At 39.7% G+C, this 19242-nt stretch overlaps 1 protein-coding gene across 5 annotated transcripts in view; it reads right to left on the reverse strand.

The window, feature by feature from the left end:
- Nucleotides 1-19242, reverse strand: part of IL1RL2 (interleukin 1 receptor like 2) — a 54402-nt gene that overhangs the window by 10729 nt on the left and 24431 nt on the right. For 2 of the 5 annotated variants that reach the window (XM_063594715.1, XM_063594714.1), the window contains 4 exons: nucleotides 14002-14073; nucleotides 7096-7225; nucleotides 6162-6298; nucleotides 139-282 (listed from right to left, as the gene is read on the reverse strand). In XM_063594715.1, coding sequence (XP_063450785.1) covers nucleotides 139-282; nucleotides 6162-6298; nucleotides 7096-7225; nucleotides 14002-14073 — 483 coding nt within the window. Of the gene's footprint in view, nucleotides 1-138; nucleotides 283-6161; nucleotides 6299-7095; nucleotides 7226-14001; nucleotides 14077-19242 lie in introns of all 5 variants that reach the window. The other 3 variants (XM_034952053.3, XM_063594713.1, XM_034952055.3) reach the window with 2 other exon arrangements.

The following is a 19242-nucleotide window of genomic DNA, read 5'->3' on the forward strand; positions in this document are numbered from 1 at the left end:
ACAGGCAGTTCCAAGGAGATTCCTTTCCCTAAATTTGCCAACAAAGTAGTAAAATGTGACAAAGTATATTTGAAATCGTTGTATATGTATAAGAGGATACCAATTTTGAGGCATTTTTCAGTGATTACACACACTTACCTACTATGGTCTCTGTAGAATGGAAGGCACTTCGATACCAAAGAACAATATCAATCTTAAAAATGTTGTATATGTACACAACAGACACAGCCACAGCCACCAAGGCGATAAGCCCTCCTATCAAGTAAGCTCGAAAATCTGGAGCTACAAATGACAGCAAAAAAAATAATAATTATAATTATAATAATGAAACAAAGAGTCCATTATATACTTTACAATACAGATCACATTATGAATGCCAAATGGAAAGGTTTTGGATGTCAATGAGGGCACTGCTTAAACATTTCTTTAAAGTCAAAAAAGTGGTATGGGAGCAGAATAATCTGATCTGCACCATGATTGTTAGGAAACAAGTCAGCTCCTGGGAACTCATAAGAGTAAAAGTCTGCAGAGCCCTAGTTTCCGGTGGTAGACGCAGCATGGACCCAACTGGATGAGAACTGCTTTCAAAACACACACGTCCAGGTTCTGCTGAGTCAACATGAGACAGTCCAGAGGTGGCGCCTGAGTATGTTCATGGGGCACCTTCTCCAGCTGGTTCTGCTGCCCGTTCTTGATTACAATCATATCGTAACTGCTTTCCCAGCCATTCAAAGTTGAACAGCTGGACTCCCATCATCCTTAAAGAGCCAACAGTTGTCCCCTCTGGAAGCCAGCATGGCTGGCTCCACAAGACAGGCCAAGAGCCAAACTCTCACCTCATCCTTTCTGTGCCATTGATTTCCAGGCTGGGTGCCTGTGCGAGAGGCACAGTCTCAGAAAGAATGTTTACACCCTAGCCTGCTTCATGAGTACATTGCAGAGCAATTATGAGCCTAAGTGGTGGGCAGGAGATGGCCAAGGAGCAGAACCAGCTCCTCTGGAACCTCAAGTCCCTGAAAACATGTTCCTACACATCCAAGAAAAGGAACAGCTTGGCTTCTGCCTCACCACAGCCCAAACCCATACCACCAAAGAAGACCCTCTAGGAAGGAAAAAATTAGAAAAGGGGAAGAGAGAGAAAGGAAGAAAAGTCCTCCCCATTCTTAAAACCCACCTCACACACCACTTCCTTCTTCAGCCCTTTCCTCATCCTCCAGTCCTCACTGGATGGTGGGGTGGGCAGAGGAGGGGAGGAAGAGGGTTTTTTTTTTTCTGAGCCTCTAGAGCACTTTAATTTTTAAAAAAATTTATAGGTACATAATAGTTGCACATATTTATAGGGTATGTGTAATATTTTGACACAGGCATACAGTGTGTAATGATCAAATCAGGGCAATTGGGATAACCATCACCTCAAACATTCATCATTTCTTTGTGCTGGGAATATTCCAAATCCATTCCTCTAGTTACACTGAATTATACAATAAATTATCGCTATCTATAGTCATTTTGTTGTGCTACCAAACACTAGATCTCATTCCTACTATCAAACTGTATTTTTTTCTTTTACCCATTAACCAACCTCTCTTTATCCCCCCTTCACCACTACCCTTCCCAGCCTCTGGTAACCACCATTCTTCTCTCTACCTTCATGAGATCAATTTTTTTAGTTCTCACAAATGAGTAAAAATATGCAATATGTGTCTTTCTGTGCCTGGCTTATTTCACTTAACATAATGGCCTCCAGTTCCATCCACTTTGCTGCAAATGACAGAATTTCATTCTCTTTTATGGCTGAATAATATTCCATTGTGCATCTATGGCAGAATTTCTTTATCCATTCATCCATTGATGGACACTTAGGTTGATTCTACATCTTGGCTATTGTAAACAGTGCTGCAATATACATGGGAGTTCACATATCTCTTTAATATGCTAATGTCCTTTCTTTTGGGTATATAACCAGCAGTAGGATTGCTGGATCATATGGTTGTTATATTTTTAGTTTTTTAAGGAACCACTATAATGTTTTCCACAGTGGCTATAAAATACTCATTAAAGAGCTTATTGCCACCTGCCCTAGGCCACGCCATGTTGTAAACATCTTGAGGCCCAAGATTTCTCATTTACTATTGCACGTCTTTAAATACATGGCACAATAACTAAGAACACATTTGGTGCCAAAAAAATTAATTCATTGAGTAAGTCCCAATGCAGCCAGTATAGACGCACTGCACTACACACCGGTGCCCAATCCAATCCTGGGCACTTGTGAGAACCTCTCACTTCAATCATAAGACAGATCCTTCCTGCCTCCTCATCCTCTACTCTTCTTTGCCCTTTGTTATAATTCTTTCTAGGGGTAACATTGCCACCTCTCCCTTTGGGACGACTCGTGTCTGGGAATATTTAGTGTCTGTTTTGGAGATCTTGGTTTTGTTAACTGTCCTGATAAGAAGACCATGCCCACAATACTAATGAGGCTCAGAAAGCCTCTGGCACATAGATAGCAGTGATGCTCTAAAATTCTCGGGCTCTTCACTCATTGCCTTCGAGAGTACTGATGCCCTCTGCTCTGTAAACGAGCTAAAAGAGAATGAAATTGGAAACAGGACATCGATGAATACATTCAGAGGGACTCAGGGTTTTGAAATAGAAATAAATGGGGAGCCCACTGTTGATGTACTAGATGTCCTGTTAAAGGTTAATGGTGGTATTCACCATCTGAGTCATTTGACTACTACCAGCCTTCAACTGAGATGGTGAGTGAGCATAAGTAATACGCGAATTCACGGAAGAGCACACCCAATTTAAACAACCTTCTAGAGACCCTGCTTCAGAAAAACCAAATAAGATTCAAATCTGGAGGTGTCTTTAACAAACATAAGGAAGTCAAATGGAGAAGCTATAACCTTAGCTCTGTCCCCAAGTAAACCAACAAGAGGTTTGGATTTAAAAGGGTGAAGTTCCTAGGAACTCAGGACAAACAAAACTAAGTGAACAGAACCAAAATACTCTACATTTGAGATAAAATGAGCATTGCCAGGAACTAAGGGATTTAAGAAGCATGAGCTTAAAACAAAGGGGATAAAGGACTCCATCCCTCCACAAGCTTGACAAGTGTTAACTAACTGGTCACAGCATTAGCTCCTCTGAGCTTGGACTTGGCCTCAGAATCCTTCGGAACACAGTGCTTTCAAAAAGTTCAACAAGTCAGTATTGGGATGGAAATCGCTATTGGTCAGCTTCAGTCTATATTATTCAGTAAAGAACTCAAACTTCTAGGTTGGGACAGATTTAAGTTGTAACCACTTCAGGTCTCCTGAACTCTCCAAGGCTTCTTACAACAGCTTCTCTTTTCTCTGGGGTGGACCCTGAGTCTCTGTCTCTGGCCTAAGCGAGGCTGCATTTCTGCTGTAAGCCAATGGAAAGTCAGAAGGGAGGAAACGCCAGCAGGCTCTGCTTGGGTGAAAACAGGTTTTCAACCTGTCCTCACTGACCTACCGCACATTTCTGCACTTGTCTCAAACTCACCTACTTCATCACAATATGAGCTCACAAAAGACCCACCTTTGTCTCTGATCTGGCTCTCTGTTCTGTGGGGTAGATGAAGGTGACAACTGGGAAATGAGTGGGAACAAGTAGATCAGGAGGCCCTGAATGTCAAGCCGGGAGTTTCCATTTCATCGCCTATCAGTAAATATCGGTGAATCACATTGTAGAACAGTATGGCATTATATAGAAATGTTAATGACAGACTCTCACCTGGCAACTCTACTCTTCATGATATATCCTGGAAGGATGCCTCTACATGGGTACACAGACACACAAACAGGAATTTCCATAGCAGTATTCTTTGTTAAGAGTTCCAAACTCAAAACAATGCAAATCACATATTTATAGCCCAGTGGATAAATTGTGACCTAGTTATTCAATGGACTAGGATACGGCAACGTAAATTAATGAACTAAGCTACATGCTATATCAGTGATACACTGATAAGCGCCCACACCTAAGAAAATAAAGCATACTATATACTTCTCTTAATATAAAACTCAAAAACAGGCAAAAATAAATTGTATTATTAGGACTATCAGCATAGATAGAAAATCAAAGAAACGACTTTCCTAAAAGTTGGGGGGATGATTATCAGGAGGGGAGGATCAGGGAAGAACATCCAGGGGTTTTTCAGGCAATGCATTTTTCTTAATCCAGGTGGTAGTTTCATGAGTGTTTGCTATACAATGACTTGTTATGTGATGCAGATATTCTGTGTTCCTTTACCATATATGTGCATATGTTATAACATATATATGCATTATATTCCACAATAAAAAAGTATAAAAGAAAATTCCAGCTGATTCTTACAACAGTCGTGGAAGGAAGTCGCTATCCTCCTCATTTCCCAGATGAGGAGACACGGGCACAGAGAGGTTGAGTGACAGTGCTGTCCTCACCCAGCTCCTAAGTGGACAAGATAGGATCTGAGCCTGAAAACCTGACCTTAAAGTGTAGGGCAGGAGTCACCCTACCATCCAGCTCATTAGTGGGAATGGGCAGGAGGGGAGGAATCCACAGAACTTGGCAACTCATTGGGTGTTGGCATGAGGGAGGATAAGGGAAGGCATAAAATGACCCCAGATTTTGAGCCTGAACAACGTGGAAGATACAGGAGTCCCGCTAACGAAGGTAAGAAAAAACAGAACCGGGAGGTTGGAGAGTTTAAACATGCTTTCTGACGTCAGCCAGTGTATCTGCAGTCCCTTACGCAGCTGGAAACGCAGAGCTGTCATGGGGTAAGACAGTATACAGCTCAATATATGGAACCTGTTTGCACCTGCTCAAGAATGACAGTTGATGCCATAAAGGGGAAAGAGATTTGAGGGATGAGGACACAGAAAGAAAAGCAGCACAGATGATGAACCTCTTAGAGGTACCAGAGAGAGATGGCAAACACAAGACTGACTGGGGGAAAGTGATGGAAAAGGATGCTTTATGACAAAGAAAAGCCAGTGAGAAGAGAAAAAATGGGCAGTGGTGACAGATGAACCCAAGGGTCCTTCCACATGTCACAACCCAAGAAGGATTCCCCGTGTGCTCAGGGTGAGGAGAGGGTGCTGTGCTCACTCACAGTTAAGGCAGCTGAGGCCAGAACGACACTGGCCTTCAGGACACAGAAGTGAAGCAGAGAACGTGCACACCCAGAGCTGCAAGCTGCCATGCACAGATCCCTATTCACTGCAATTCTAAGGGAGGTAACGGGCACTTAGGAGGCCAGGAGCTTGGCAGGGGCAAAGGCACAATTGCTAACTCCATACAGCAACCACTGTGTTTTCTGTTAGGTTCTAGAAAAATATTTGGTGGGGCTTTAGCTTGATGTATGCAAGCATAGGTTTAACTGATCATTAAAGGACATCAGCAAATTCAAGTCCTCTCTCTTGCATGTAGCTAGCCACACACGTGTGCGTGCAAACACACACACACTCACACACACACACATACACTAATGATATTAATAGAATCAAGAACAACTGTCTTGGTAAACCACACAGCATTTTGCAAGGTATTTCACACACCTCCCCTGATAGGTTATGAATTTAAAGTTGTTCTCCTGATTCTGGCTTCACCCTCCACTATCTTTTCACTGACTTTATTACTTCCAATGGATAATCAATTAGTTCTGTATGGTGCTCAGAGTGCAATTTGTACACACACATTGAGTTGGAAGCTCTCCTGCTTAAATATCAGAATTCAGCCTCTACAGATAATTTTACAAAATTCCATGGTAAAAATATACATAGGCATTTTGGCTTTATATCAAATTATTTATAATAAATCTAAAAGTTGAAAATCAAAAGCAAAACATTTGGCAATCACGCTTAATAAAGAAAAGCTTTTGTTTTCTTTCTGTTTTGATGTATAAAATCTGGATGTATTGAAAATATGGCACTTTCAAAATATACTGCAATAAAATCACAGCCTCACTCCAACAACATTATGAGCTGTTGCACGAGCTTTTCCCTAGATTTCATACTGAGTTTGTCCCTTTAATATCACCCTCATGCCTCACACTGAGCATTTAGAGTCACTGCTCCTTCAGATGTGTTTCCTGGCCATCGTTTTGAACACTCTGAACAGTGTGTAACCCACTGGAGTATTACCTGGGAGCTGTAATATAATGTATGCTGTGGACACTCCAGCGTGGCACATGAAAGGAAGGCCATAATCTTCCATTTTCACTTCCAAGAAGGTGATGTTTACTGTGTACAAATTATGTTCCCGAAAAGAGACATGGGTTCTATAAAAGAAAAGAGTAAGTCATTAACACATGAGTCAGATTTACCCAACATATTTATAATCTGTTTTCTGGAGATAAAGTGTTTTCTTTGAGAACACTTTGGGCCATCATGTTATCCTAAAAATACTTTGCTGACTGGCCCAGTGAGGTTTGTAGATTGTATATTTCCAAATTTGCATTTTCTTCTGCATGGTGACAAGGAAGTATGGTTCTGTTAGCTACAGACACCATTCTCAGCCCCAAAGGCCCTTCCCCTATTCCTCTCCAAGTATCCTAACTTAACCATACTGCGAGGCCCAACACAAGCTCTCCTGCCCTCTGACTTCATTCGTTTTATTTACACCACTCCATTTATACCACCATAACTTGAGTTTATACCCATTCAATTAGCTAATGATTATGCACTGTCTTCCCTAAGAGTCCCCACTGGTGTTTGTTTAGTATAGCAAAGAACTATACTACTATTTCTTTCTTCTACTGTTGCAATATACACATTTGTGTCATCTCCAGTGTTTGCTTTGTATGCCCAGGGCATTAAGCTTTGAAGGCCGATGGCTCATGATATAACTGAATGGAAATGGGACTAATTTTGAGTAGTAGCTAAGAGAAATGGATCTTACTGCTCTCAGGGATACCTGGTCTTTTACCATATCTCCCTAACTATGTGATAGGTGGGATTGATAACATAAATCATTGAGAGGCAAAAACAAGAGGAGAAGGCAGTAGTGATACCAGATTCACTTAGATGGAGAAATCCTTGCTAGCGTTTAGAGAAGTCAAAAAAGCAAAACACCTACTCCACCCCTTCTCTGATTCGTTTGGATTCATCATAGTAATCATCCACCAAAGTGTTATTGACTCTCCAGCATCGTAGATTTGTATTATCCTTGGTGTCTGTTATATTGCAGTCCACAATCAGAGTGGTACCTAAAAAAACCAATATCATCAATATTCAATGAAAATTCTACAAACTTTCAAATTTGTTAACATCTGGATTACAAGTGCATCGTACTCTCGAGCCTCGAATACCTTTTGATTACCAGAAATAGCCCCCTAGGCAAATGTTAATCTACTTTTTTCTTTCCCTGGAGAGAGACCACGAGGGGCAAGTGGCCTTCCAGGACAACCATTGTAAAGGGACACACATGCATTACCAAACATCATCAGGTACACAAATGCTATTTCTACTCCTAGTAACACTAGCAAAGAACTTGACAGTTCACAAAGTATTTTATGCATTTTATCCTTCGGTCTTTGTATCTTCAAAACAATCTTACAAGGCAGGAAAAGGGGAGGGGCTATTATCCTCATGTTAAGGATGCAAAAACTGAAGTTCAGATAGATTGAGTGACTTGCCCAAATTAATTAGAGGAAGAAATGAAATATGAACTCTAGATTTCTAACACCAAATCCAGTGATATTTCTGCTTCACCAAATGTAACCCCCACCCTTTCCCTCTCTTTCCCTTATCTTGCCTCTACACACATTCACAAATTTCATCAATTTATAGTCTCAGTGGACTTTGTCCCATGAGCCTAGTAAATTCTAACATTCAAGGAGTGTTCTTTATTCTAAATGATATTTTTTAAAAAATGATTGTGAAATATAACACACATGTACCAAACAGTATAGAATAGAAATATCAAGTTAATGAATTATCATAAGCAAATATCTGTAACACTTTCACCTCATCAAGAAAACAGGATATTGTCTGAATCCCAGAAGCAATGTCTTTTGTCCATTTTTTAATCAAATTATTTGTTGTTCTGTTTTTTGTTTGTTTGTTTGTTATTCAGCTGTTTGAGTTCCTTCTATATTCTGGATATTAACCCCTTGTCAGACGCACAGTTTACAAATATTTTCTCCCATTCTGTAGATTATGTTTTCACTCTGTTGATTGTTTCTTTTACTGTTCAGAAGCTTTTTGGTTTGATGTAATTCCATTTGTCTATTTTAACTTTTGTTGTCTGTGCTTTTGAGATCTTATCCAAAACGTCTTGCCCAGTCCAATGTCATGAGCAATTCCTCTATGTTTTCTTCTAGTAGTTTCATAGTTTCAGGTCTTATATTTAAGTCTTTAATCCATTTCAAGTTGAGTTTTGAATATGTTAAAAGATAGGGGTCTAGTTTCATTCTTCTGCATGTGGATATCCAATTTTCCTATCACCATTTATTGAAGAGACTGTTACTTGTTTAATGTGTGTTCCTGGCACTTTTGTCAAATATCAGTTGGCTGTTGATTTGTGGACTTATTTCTGGACTCTCTATTCTGTTCCATTGATCTATGTGTCTGTTTTCATGCTAACATCATGCTGTTTTGATTACTATAGCTTTTTAGTATATTTTGAAGTCAGGTAGTGTGATACCTCCAGCTTTGTTTTTGGTTTTGGGCCTTTTGGTCTTTTTCTCAAGATTGCTTTGGCTATTCAGGGTGTTTTATGGTCCTATACAAATTTTAGGACTGTTTCTTCTCTTTCTGTCAAAATAATGTCATTGGTATTTTAGTAGGGATTGCATTGAATCTGTAAGTTGCTTTCAGTAGGATGGACATTTGAACAATATTAATTCTTCCAATTCATGAACAAAGGATATTATATTCAGTGCTGAACAAAAATAAAAACTGCTATCCAAGAATACTATACCCAGCAAAACTATCTTTCAGAAATGTAAGAAAAATAAAGTCCCTTCCAGACAAGCAAAAACTAAGGGAATTCATTGCTGCTAGACCAGCCTTACAAGAAATCCCTAAGGAAATGCTGCAACTGAAAGTGAAAGGGTGATAATTGCCATCATAAAAACATGTGAAAACTAACCAGTAGAGATAAATTCAAAATCAAATTCAGAATATCTCAATTCTGAAATGGTGCTATGTAAATCTTTCAAGACTCTAGTAATAAGTTTAAAGGTCAAAATGGTCAAAAATATCTACAGACACAATTGGTTATTAAAGAACACGCAATGTATAATGATGTGAATTAAGGCAACAAAAGTATAAACTGTTAGGGGGACGATAAAAGTCTAGGGTATTTTTATGTGACCAAAGTTAAATTGTAATCAGATTAAAATAGCCTATTATAACCATAAAAGTCTTTATTTTAGCCTCATGGTAGCCACAATGATAGAAACTGCAGCAGATACACAATAAAAAGAGAAAGGAATCAAAGCTTAGGACTACAGAAAATCACCAAACCACAAAAGTAAACAAGAGAGAAAGAAAGAAGCAAAGGATCTGTAAAACAACCAGAATATAATTAACAAAATGTCAGGAGTCATGTTCTTACCAATCAATAATAATCTTGAATGTAAATGGATTAAATTCTCTAATTCAAAGACATATAGTGGCAAAATGGATTAAAAGAAAAAAACAAGAACCAACTATGTGCTGCCTAAAAGAGACTCACTTTACTCACTGACTCACAGTAGGTCCAGTAAGGATACATATACACGGAAAGTGAAGAGATGAAAAAAAGATATTCCATGCAAATGGAAAACAAAAGCAAGCAGGAGTAGCTACACTTACATCAGATAAAATAGACTTCAAGTTAAAAATTATAAGAAGAGACAAAGAAGGTCATTATATAATGATCACTAGATTGTTGAATTCCATTGTTGAATTCTCAATTGCATTTATTTCATTCATTGAATTATTAAGCTCAGACTTCTCTTCGGTTCTTTTTTATAATATCTATCTGTTGAATTTCTTATTCAGATCATAAATTGTTTTTCTGATTTCATTAAATTATTTGCTTGTATTCTCTTGTATCTAGCTGGGTTTCCTTAAGATCATTATTTTGGATTCCTTCCTTTTCAGGCATTTAGAAAATAAGAAAATCTTATTTTCTTTGAGGTTTGTTACTGGAGAATTATTGTGCTCCTTTGAGGTATCATGTTTCCTGTTTTTTCATGTTTCTTGTGTCCTTATGTTGATAGCTGCACTTCTGGTGCAACAGTCACCTCTTCTAATTTTATGAAGTAGCTTTATTAGAGAAAGACTTTTTCTGTAGATGCATCCTAGCATGTCAGTTGGATAAGGTATGTTGGCTTTGGTTCTAGACAGAGACAGAAGTGTAGTCTTCATGCAGTTTCTTCAGCTACAATCCACATCTGCAGTATCTTTGAGTGTCTCAGTGGCCTGGGCTGCAGGAGTTTGTACTGGCAGTGGCATGGCTTTGCAGGGTGCTGGGCTACCATGTTGGTTCTCAGGCCAAGGGTGTGTGTGCACACACAGTAGGTCCAATGGAAAAGGGGTGTCGTCTTGCCAGATGCAGGGCTACTGGGCTGTTTCTCAGGATGAGGGTGAGTATGTACACCCTCATGGGTATGAGGGTGAGCAGAGTAGGTCTGCTGGCTAGGGGAAGCTTCCCCAGTTGTGCAGGACTGCCTGTCCATACAGGAAGCAGGGCACCATGTGCGTTTGGGCACCAGGATCACAGTAATTTCATAGGGCCCATACTCTAAGTAACCAGGATTGTGGAGTTGTAGCCACCTGTATGAACATGGTGGAATGACGGGAAAGTGTTGGGGATGGAGAGATGCAGTGGCTACTGGCCCCCAGAACAGGACTCACTCTAGCGGTAGCTATAATTCCAAGACAGTGCCACGATGTAGCAGCGTGGGTCATAGGGGATAAGGGTATGCACAAGGTAGTTTCCTGCACTGGAGCAATATAGGCATGAGAACTCCAGGCTGCTCCCCAAAGTGGGCTCAGGACCTGTGAGGACTGCAGGTTTCTTCCGTTGCAAGAACTGCAGGTGTCTGTGGTAATAATGAAGGTTGCAGAGGCCTTCTGCTTACCTTTTCCCTGCAAGGAGAAGTTTCTCTTGGCTCCAAGTCAATCTTGGTGGGGGAAACAGAGTGACAGAGAAAGGGTGATTTCCTTCCCTCTCTATGCTGCCATCCTGGGTTTCTGTGCTCCACAGGAATTCCATCATTTCCATGCTGCACTCCAGCGCCCTCCTTCAGACATGCTAGTCAAAATGTAGCTATTTATTTTATATTTTGGCCCTTTTGTAGGGGAATTAGTGCTAGGAACCCCTAGTCAGCAATTTTGTTGACATACTAATAATCTCTATCTTTATAATATATTTTAATACTTACAAGGAAATGGCTCTTTTTTCTTCTATTCAATTTTTTCTTGGCTAACTGTTTCCAGCATTTTTGACAGAAATTTTAGATATGTTTTGACAAGTTTTAGGATATTCGGTAATTTAATTGGTATTATATTAAACTTGTATATTAATCTAGGAGAAATAACATTTTTAATACTGAGTGTTTCTATTTAAGAACATCTTTTGAAATTTCACTAAAACACATATTCTTTTATGTTCCATCTATAAAATGATAAAATGCTGCATTTTTAATCATGTAGGTAAGTCTTCCTAATTTCTTGTTCAGTTGTTCCTTACTGTTTTATTTCTTGTATTGCAATTGTGAATGCTGTTTTCCTTGATTACATAATATATGCTATTTCAGGCATGTAAAAATGCTATTAGCTTTGAATGTTTATTTTGTATTAAAATAACATTAATAAGAAAATGCTAGTGATTATAGTTTTTTACTTAATTTTCTTAAAATTTCTAAGTAGAAACCTGTAGATCATGTTTTAAAAATTATGTTTATCTTCCTCCCTCCAAGACTTCCAAAACTCCTTCTCTTGCCTTTTAATTGTCTAAATACATTGGCTAGAATTTCCAAAGACAGGAGTAGAGGAAGAAAGTCAATTAAGAGAGATAAAACAGCCAAATTTGTCTTTTAAGGCTATTCACATAATGAGTAATGTGTAGACAATTATCCTTTATTATAGGTATTATTATTTCCTTGAAAGTTTAAAAGAATTATCCTAAAAAACATATGGGCCTAGAGGCATTTAAACAGATTTTATCTCTTACCATTTGTTGTTTTATATAAGCTTTCCCATATTTCTAATTTTTTTCTATTTGGGTGTCTCTGCACTTTGGGGATTAGATTTGCTGGAAGTTTAACTTTCTCCCCAACCCCCACCTCAACTCTTCTGTTCTTAACCAACTCTGGGACAGATTCTATTAGTTTATTTTCCTTTAATAAATTCATTATTTTCTACTTTTATTCTTGTTGTTTAGTTGGTCCTTTTATAGAGTCAAATGGTTAGTTGTATATTTTAATTATTTCCACACTTACTAATAATAATGTTATTTAAAGATATAAACTTGTTTAGAGTTGGTCGTATGCCATGAAATTTGATATGACGTATTCTCACTATCATTATTTTCTAAATACTCTTTAACTATGGCTTTGGCTCTCTAATCAAAAATGCAAATAATTAAGAGATTTTTTGTTGTTGTTTAAGTTTTTAAATTTTTCTTTAGTTTTAATAGACAAATAATAATTACATATATTTATGGGTACAATGTGATGTTTTGATACATGTTTATATTGTAGAATAATTAAATCAAGCTAATTAACAAATCCATCACTTCACACACTTATTGAGTGCGATTATTTTATTGTTTTGGTTTAGATATAAATTTTTACATTTACTGTATCGTTATTATACCCCATGATCTGTACAATTTCCTCTTTTGGACTCTGGTTTTTCATAGATGTTTCTGAGAGTGATCTATGTATTAGACACATTACTTTTACTATATTCCTCGAACCATGTAGACTTTTACTTTCCTAGTAAATTTCTCAAAGCAAGAGTATGTTAAAATCTCCCCCTACAACTGAAACAATTGTGTTGTTTTATTGTATTTCTGAGACTTTTAGCATTATATATTTTGATACACTAAGACACATAAAACTTTCTGTTTTGTGAGATGTTGAGATTTTTGTCTAATTTGCTTTTTTTTTCAGATGTAATACAACATATTTATTTTACTAGTGATTTTGTTTTGTTTTGTTTTGTTTTGTTTTGTTTTGTTTTGTTTTGTTTTGAGACGGAGTCTCGCTCTGTCGCCGCTGGAGTGCAGTGGTGCGATCTCGGCTCACTGCAAGCTCCGCCTCCCGGGTTCACGCCATTCTCCTGCCTCAGCCTCCCAAGTAGCTGGGACTACAGGCGCCCGCCACCATGCCCGGCTAATTTTTTGTATTTTTTAGTAAAGACAGGGTTTCACCATGTTAGCCAGGATGGTCTTGATCTCCTGACCTCATGATCTGCCTGCCTCGGCCTCCTAAAGTGCTGGGATTACAGGCGTGAGCCACCGTGCCTGGCCACTAGTGATTATTTTTCTAATTTAAAAAATAATTTGATGCCTTTTTATCTACTTAGATCACAAATTGAAGCAATGCTTATTGATCCTTTTCCATGTAGATTAAGGAATATAACATCATAATTTTTTTCACTCCTTTAATATACCTTGCATTGTGAGGTAATATAATCCAGAACTCCTGGTCAACATTATTTAATAGTAGTTTTATATTATATTATGTATTGTCTGAAGAATTATTTGCATTTTCATTGCCTTTGCATAAACAGATTTATAATAATCATTTTGGGCCCATAGTCCTCATTGCCAGACTTCTCTGCTACCACAACTTTTCCACGCTTCGGCTCTCTGGTGTTTTATTTTGATTCCTCTCCCCATGAGCTCAGGTATATCCAAAGCTGGAAACTGGGTGTGTATAGGATTTATCTTCATCCTTAACATTCAAAATATTCACCAGAATATGCAAACATAATGAGCTCTTCCCCTGGTGATTTCAATGGCTTCAATAATTTTACTCACCAAGCTGTACTTCAATTGAATGATTTTTTGGATAAATGATTTTAGGGACACTTCCTCCATATCCAGCTCTTTCTGCTAAGAAATCATACCCACAGGAAATTGCATTAGAATCACGTATGATACATTCCCAAGTACTTTGATGTAATAGCATGAAGCCCAACAGAGCAGACCATCAATAAGCTCTGGTCAAAATCTCACTCCATAAATACACATTTTCAACCAGAAGTAACTGAATTGCCAAAAAAGAAAAAAAAAATAAGCTAGAAGCTGAGCTATCAAGAGAGTTCATTTTGGCCATATTTTGGTATAAACTATAAACTATATTGTTTATAATATAAACTAATAAGCTTTTATAATAAAATCTCAATACTTAATAATCCAAAAACACTTTGCAGGCAGTGGCTATAGGCAAAGGCCTGGCTTAGGTGCTAGCTTGAGAGAAATAATAACCCTCTTGTTTTACTTTCAAAAAACTCCCTCATGCAGTTCCTGTTCCATGGCAACCATTAATCTGTTTCGTATTTCTATAGTTTTGTCCTTATAAGAATGTTATGTAGATGGAAAAATACATAATATCATGTTTTTGAATTACTTTAAAATAATCTTGGGAACTGGTGGGAATGGGTAGAGGTAAAGATGAAAAAAGTCTATCCAGAAGTTGATAATTGTCAAAGTTGGATGAGGGATCTGTGAGGGTTCATCATATCTTCAGTTTTCCTCTTCCTCCTCCAACTCTGCATTTCCATATTCTTTTATATCCCGTCCTCTTCTACTATTATTCTAACTCTTTCATCCTACCACCAAACTTTAGCATTATCTCCCTGTATTGACTCCCTGGACTCCCTGCCCCTCAGTCTTTCTCTACTTCCTTCCTCTCCCATTTGTCTGCCAAAATTTAGTGATCACCTACTTAGTTCCAGTATTCCTCCTATATATTTGGAGTGGAATATGGAAAAGTTGTAAGAGAGGAGCTAACAAAAATGCAAAAATACATATCTTTTATGATGGCAATAATAATTGTGCATTCCACAAACTATTTAAATGCAGCATGTCCCAAACAAAAGTTATCCCCAGCTAGTTAATGTATCATCACCCACTAGATCACACACATGTAAAATCCAGAAGCCATTCTAGACAACAGCTTTTCTTTCACCTTTTTCAACTTATCAATCACCAAATTCAACTACTTTTACCTCCTCATTTCTCAGTCTGTCTTTTTCTTCACTTCTAAGCCTTCTATTTTCCATTATTTTCCTAAGCAATCTCATTCACACCCACTACTTCAAATATCATTTCAAGGCCAATGACTTTGAAGGTCATGTCTCCAGTCCTTCCTCTAAGCTCCATGCCCATACAGGCCATGACCTACTCTGGACCTCCACCATCCAAAGGCACCTCATACTCAACGTAGCAATGACCAAACTCATGATCTCATTCCTAAATCTGGTTTTCCTCCAGAGCCATTTTCCTTCACTGAATAGCATCACCATCCACTCAATAGTGCATGTCAAAAAGCCTGGTTAACTTTTTTGACCTTGCCATATTTCTCCCCATATTCAGTCAAACACTAAATCTGTGGGTTTTACCTCTTAAGGTGCCTTGAACCCATCCATATCTCTCCATCTTCAATGACATCATGTTACCTGTGCCTTCATGCCTTACCTGCACTTCTGCACCTGCACTTCTGCACCTGTACTTCTGATCTACCCTGGAATGGATCATTCTGTGCACAGCAGCCAGTCTGCTGTTTCAGAAATGAAAATCAACTCATGCTACTCTCCTGCTTTTGATCTGTCTGGCTGCTTGTCATTGTTCTTAGAATAAAATTCATACTACTTACTCTGAATTGCTGGTTCCTACTTGATCTGGGCCCCCGACTACTTACCCAACCTCATCACCTACCATAATTTCTCTCATTCAGGATCACTCTAGCCCTGCTTTCTACTCTTCAGATACTCCAAGTTCCCTCTTGTGCCAGGGTCTTCACATTTGCTACTTCCTCAGTCTGGAAAAAAATCTCCCCAACTCCATCATCCGCATAATGCTTCCTGACCATCAGCATCACTATTATCAGAAAGCTTTCCCTGAGCCACTGCCTTCTCACCAGGCCCTGGTCTGTTTGAGCTCAGATTTTTGCTTTCATCTTCCCTATAATTACACATCTTATTAGTGAATTATCTGATTATTCTCTGCCTTCCTTTCAGCCTTCAAGCTTCATCAGAGCAGTGGGGGTGGCTGTTTTCTTCACCACCATGTTCTCTCTGCCTGGCACAGAACCTAGCTTTGTTCAGTACTCAGCAAAGAGTTCTTAAATGATTGCTTGAAGAAGAGCTCCCCCATGGCCTCTTCCCAAGTTGAGACTATCAGCACTCTTTTGGATATTTTATCAGCCTCCTAAGTGGTCTCCAAGCTGCCAGGCCCTCTTCAACTCTGGCTTCAAACCATCTCAATACTGACGTCTCCCATCACAAATGCAGCCCAATGACTCTGCATTTGCACCGTCCCAGGGCCCTTCAGTGGCTGCATGGTAAAGCCTATGCATAAACAGTCCCCTGGACCTTGCCCCTGCTTAACTCCATGACCTCAGCTCCCACCCTCCCCACCCCATACTCACATAGGCTCCAATGAAAGTCATTTTAGATCCAACATAAACATAATGCTTAACACTTCCATGCTTTGTCCTATACTGTTCCCTCTGTTCTCTCTGCCTAGAGACCCCTCCTCACCCTCCTTTACTTTTGTGAATCCTATTCATTCTTCAAAATTCAGCTGAGAACTCCTTTCCTCTTGGAAGCCTTCCCAGACCATTTTCGTGCCACTCACGGACCCTTCTTATTCTTTTCCTGCTCCGCAAACGCTGTCTGTGGCTCTACCCTTAGCACATAATGTTAAAATGATCCATTTAACCCCTAGATTCACCATCACCATGTCTGACAGTTTCATAGTAGAAGAAACATTGCTTTTCACTTTTGAATTATCAGGACCTTCCATAATACTGGCATATAACAGATCATAAATAAATGTTTATTGAACATTAAGTAGTGACTACTGAACCCAGTTACTTCTTAAGGGATTCTTCATTTTACCTGAGCAATTTCACCTTACAAAATTTCCCCTCAGTTACCAATGTAACATTAACGCATTATAGTAGTTAATCATTCGCTTAATAAATAGATCTGTGCCTAGTCTAGGCCAGGCACTGGGCTCAGGGCCAGGGATTCAACTGTGAACAAGATGAGGCAGGTGCTTTCTTTCAGAGAGATAATGGTCAGCAGAAAACCCAAGAGCAGGAAAATCAAAAAAACCTTGTACAATTAATTTTCTTAATGACTGTGCTTTTAGCATGAACAATTAAAATTGAAAACCACCCCAAAATATTTAAATCAAATGAGCAGTTGCTGCAAAGAACATAGGAGGACTAGAACGGGCTCTCTAGAAGAACAGCTGGAATGCAGGGAGTCACTGGACTGTACAGAGTAAAGGGCCCTGTCCTGCATAGGCAGCAGGGAGCCACCCATGCTGACCAGATCCCCATAGGGATCCACACCACCCAGAAATAGCTCAGTCTCCCCTAGTACTCTGAAGTGTGATGGAAACTAGTGACAAATAGGAAGGTCTACATCAAAGAAGTATCCAGGCTTTAGTTCTTCTCATCTAGATGAGTAAATATAGAAAACAACTTTCTACTAAAGAAAGAGCAAAAGCCACCACAGCAGGAACTCCTTGTCCAGTGTGTTTGGAAAAACCAATGCTGGCCTGGGCATTGAATGCCAGAGCTCTGGCTCTGTTTCTGACAATAACCAGCTTTGTGACCTTCAATAAGTTGCTCCCCTCCTGGAACTCTGTAAAATGTGTAGCTTGGGGAGAGAATGTGGAACAAGATGGCAGAATAGAAGAATCCGCCAATTGTCTCCCCTACAAGGACACCAAGTTAACAACCATCTACACAGAAGAAACACCTTCATAAGAACCAAAAATCACTCATAGTATCTGGTTTTAAATCTGTATCACAGAAAAGGACACCAATGAGATAGAAAAAACAGTCCTCAATCACCAATGCCACTCTCGCTAACCCCTGACAGTGGCGGCATGGTACTGAGAGTGTCTCTGGTTGCTGGAGGAGAAAGGACACCACAATTGTGAGGCACTGAACTCAATGCTGTCTTGTTAGAACAGAAAGGAAAACTGGACCAAACTCAGCTGCCACGGGCTCGTGGAGGGAACATTTAAACCAGCCCTAGACAGAGGGAATTGCTAATCCCAGTGATCAGAACTTGAGTTCCTGTAAATCTTACCACCACAAGCTAAAGTGCTCTGGGTCTCTAAGTAAACTTGAGAGGCAGTCTGGGCCACAGGGACTGCGACTCTTAGGTGAGTCCTAGTGCTGCCCAGAGACTGTGGACTGGTGTGGGACATGCAATATACCTCAGTATTCCCATCTAGGGCAGCCAAGGGAGTGTGGGCATCACCCCTCTTTATCACCCCAGACTGCACACCTTGCAGCTCTAAAAGAGACGCTTTCCTTCTGCTTAAGGAGAGGAGAGGGAAGAGCAGAGAGGACTTCACTTGCATCTTGGATGCCAGCTCAGCCACAGCAAGAGAGAACAATGATCAGAGTCACGAAGCCCCTGTTCCAGGCCTCCCAGATAACATTTACAGACATACCATGGGCCAGAAGGGGGCCCGCTGCCTTGACGGAAAGGATTCAGTCCTTGCAGCATTCATCACCTGCTAACTTAAGAGCCCTTGTGCCATGAATAATCAGTAGCAATTATCCAGGTATTACATTGAATGCCTTGGGTAAGCATCTGAAACTTGCTGGCTTTAGGTGAGACTGAGCACATTACTAGCTGCAGTGATTATAGGGCAAAACTCCTTTTGCTTGAGAAAAGCAGCAGGAAAAGTTTGTCTTGCACTTCAGGTACTAGCATAGCCACAGGGGAGGGTAGGTCATGAAGCAGGCTCTTGAGGTCCCTGATTCTGGGACTTGAATCTTGGATGGCACTTCTGCACATGCCCTGGGCCAGAAGGGAGCCCAGTACCCTGAAGAGTGAATCCCAGGAAGGCAGCATTTGCCACAAGCTGACTTAAGAGCTCTTGGACCTTAAGGGAAAATCTGTGGTAGTCTGGCAGTACTCCTTGTGGCCGGCTGTGGCACTGGCTATGGATGCTGAGGCTCCTCTGACCTTGGAAAGGGGAGGGAAGAGTGGGAAGGACTACGTCTTGTGGTTTGACTGCCAG

The sequence above is a fragment of the Pan paniscus genome, chromosome 12, assembly GCF_029289425.2.
Source record: "Pan paniscus chromosome 12, NHGRI_mPanPan1-v2.0_pri, whole genome shotgun sequence".
In the NCBI taxonomy this organism is placed as follows: domain Eukaryota; kingdom Metazoa; phylum Chordata; class Mammalia; order Primates; family Hominidae; genus Pan; species Pan paniscus.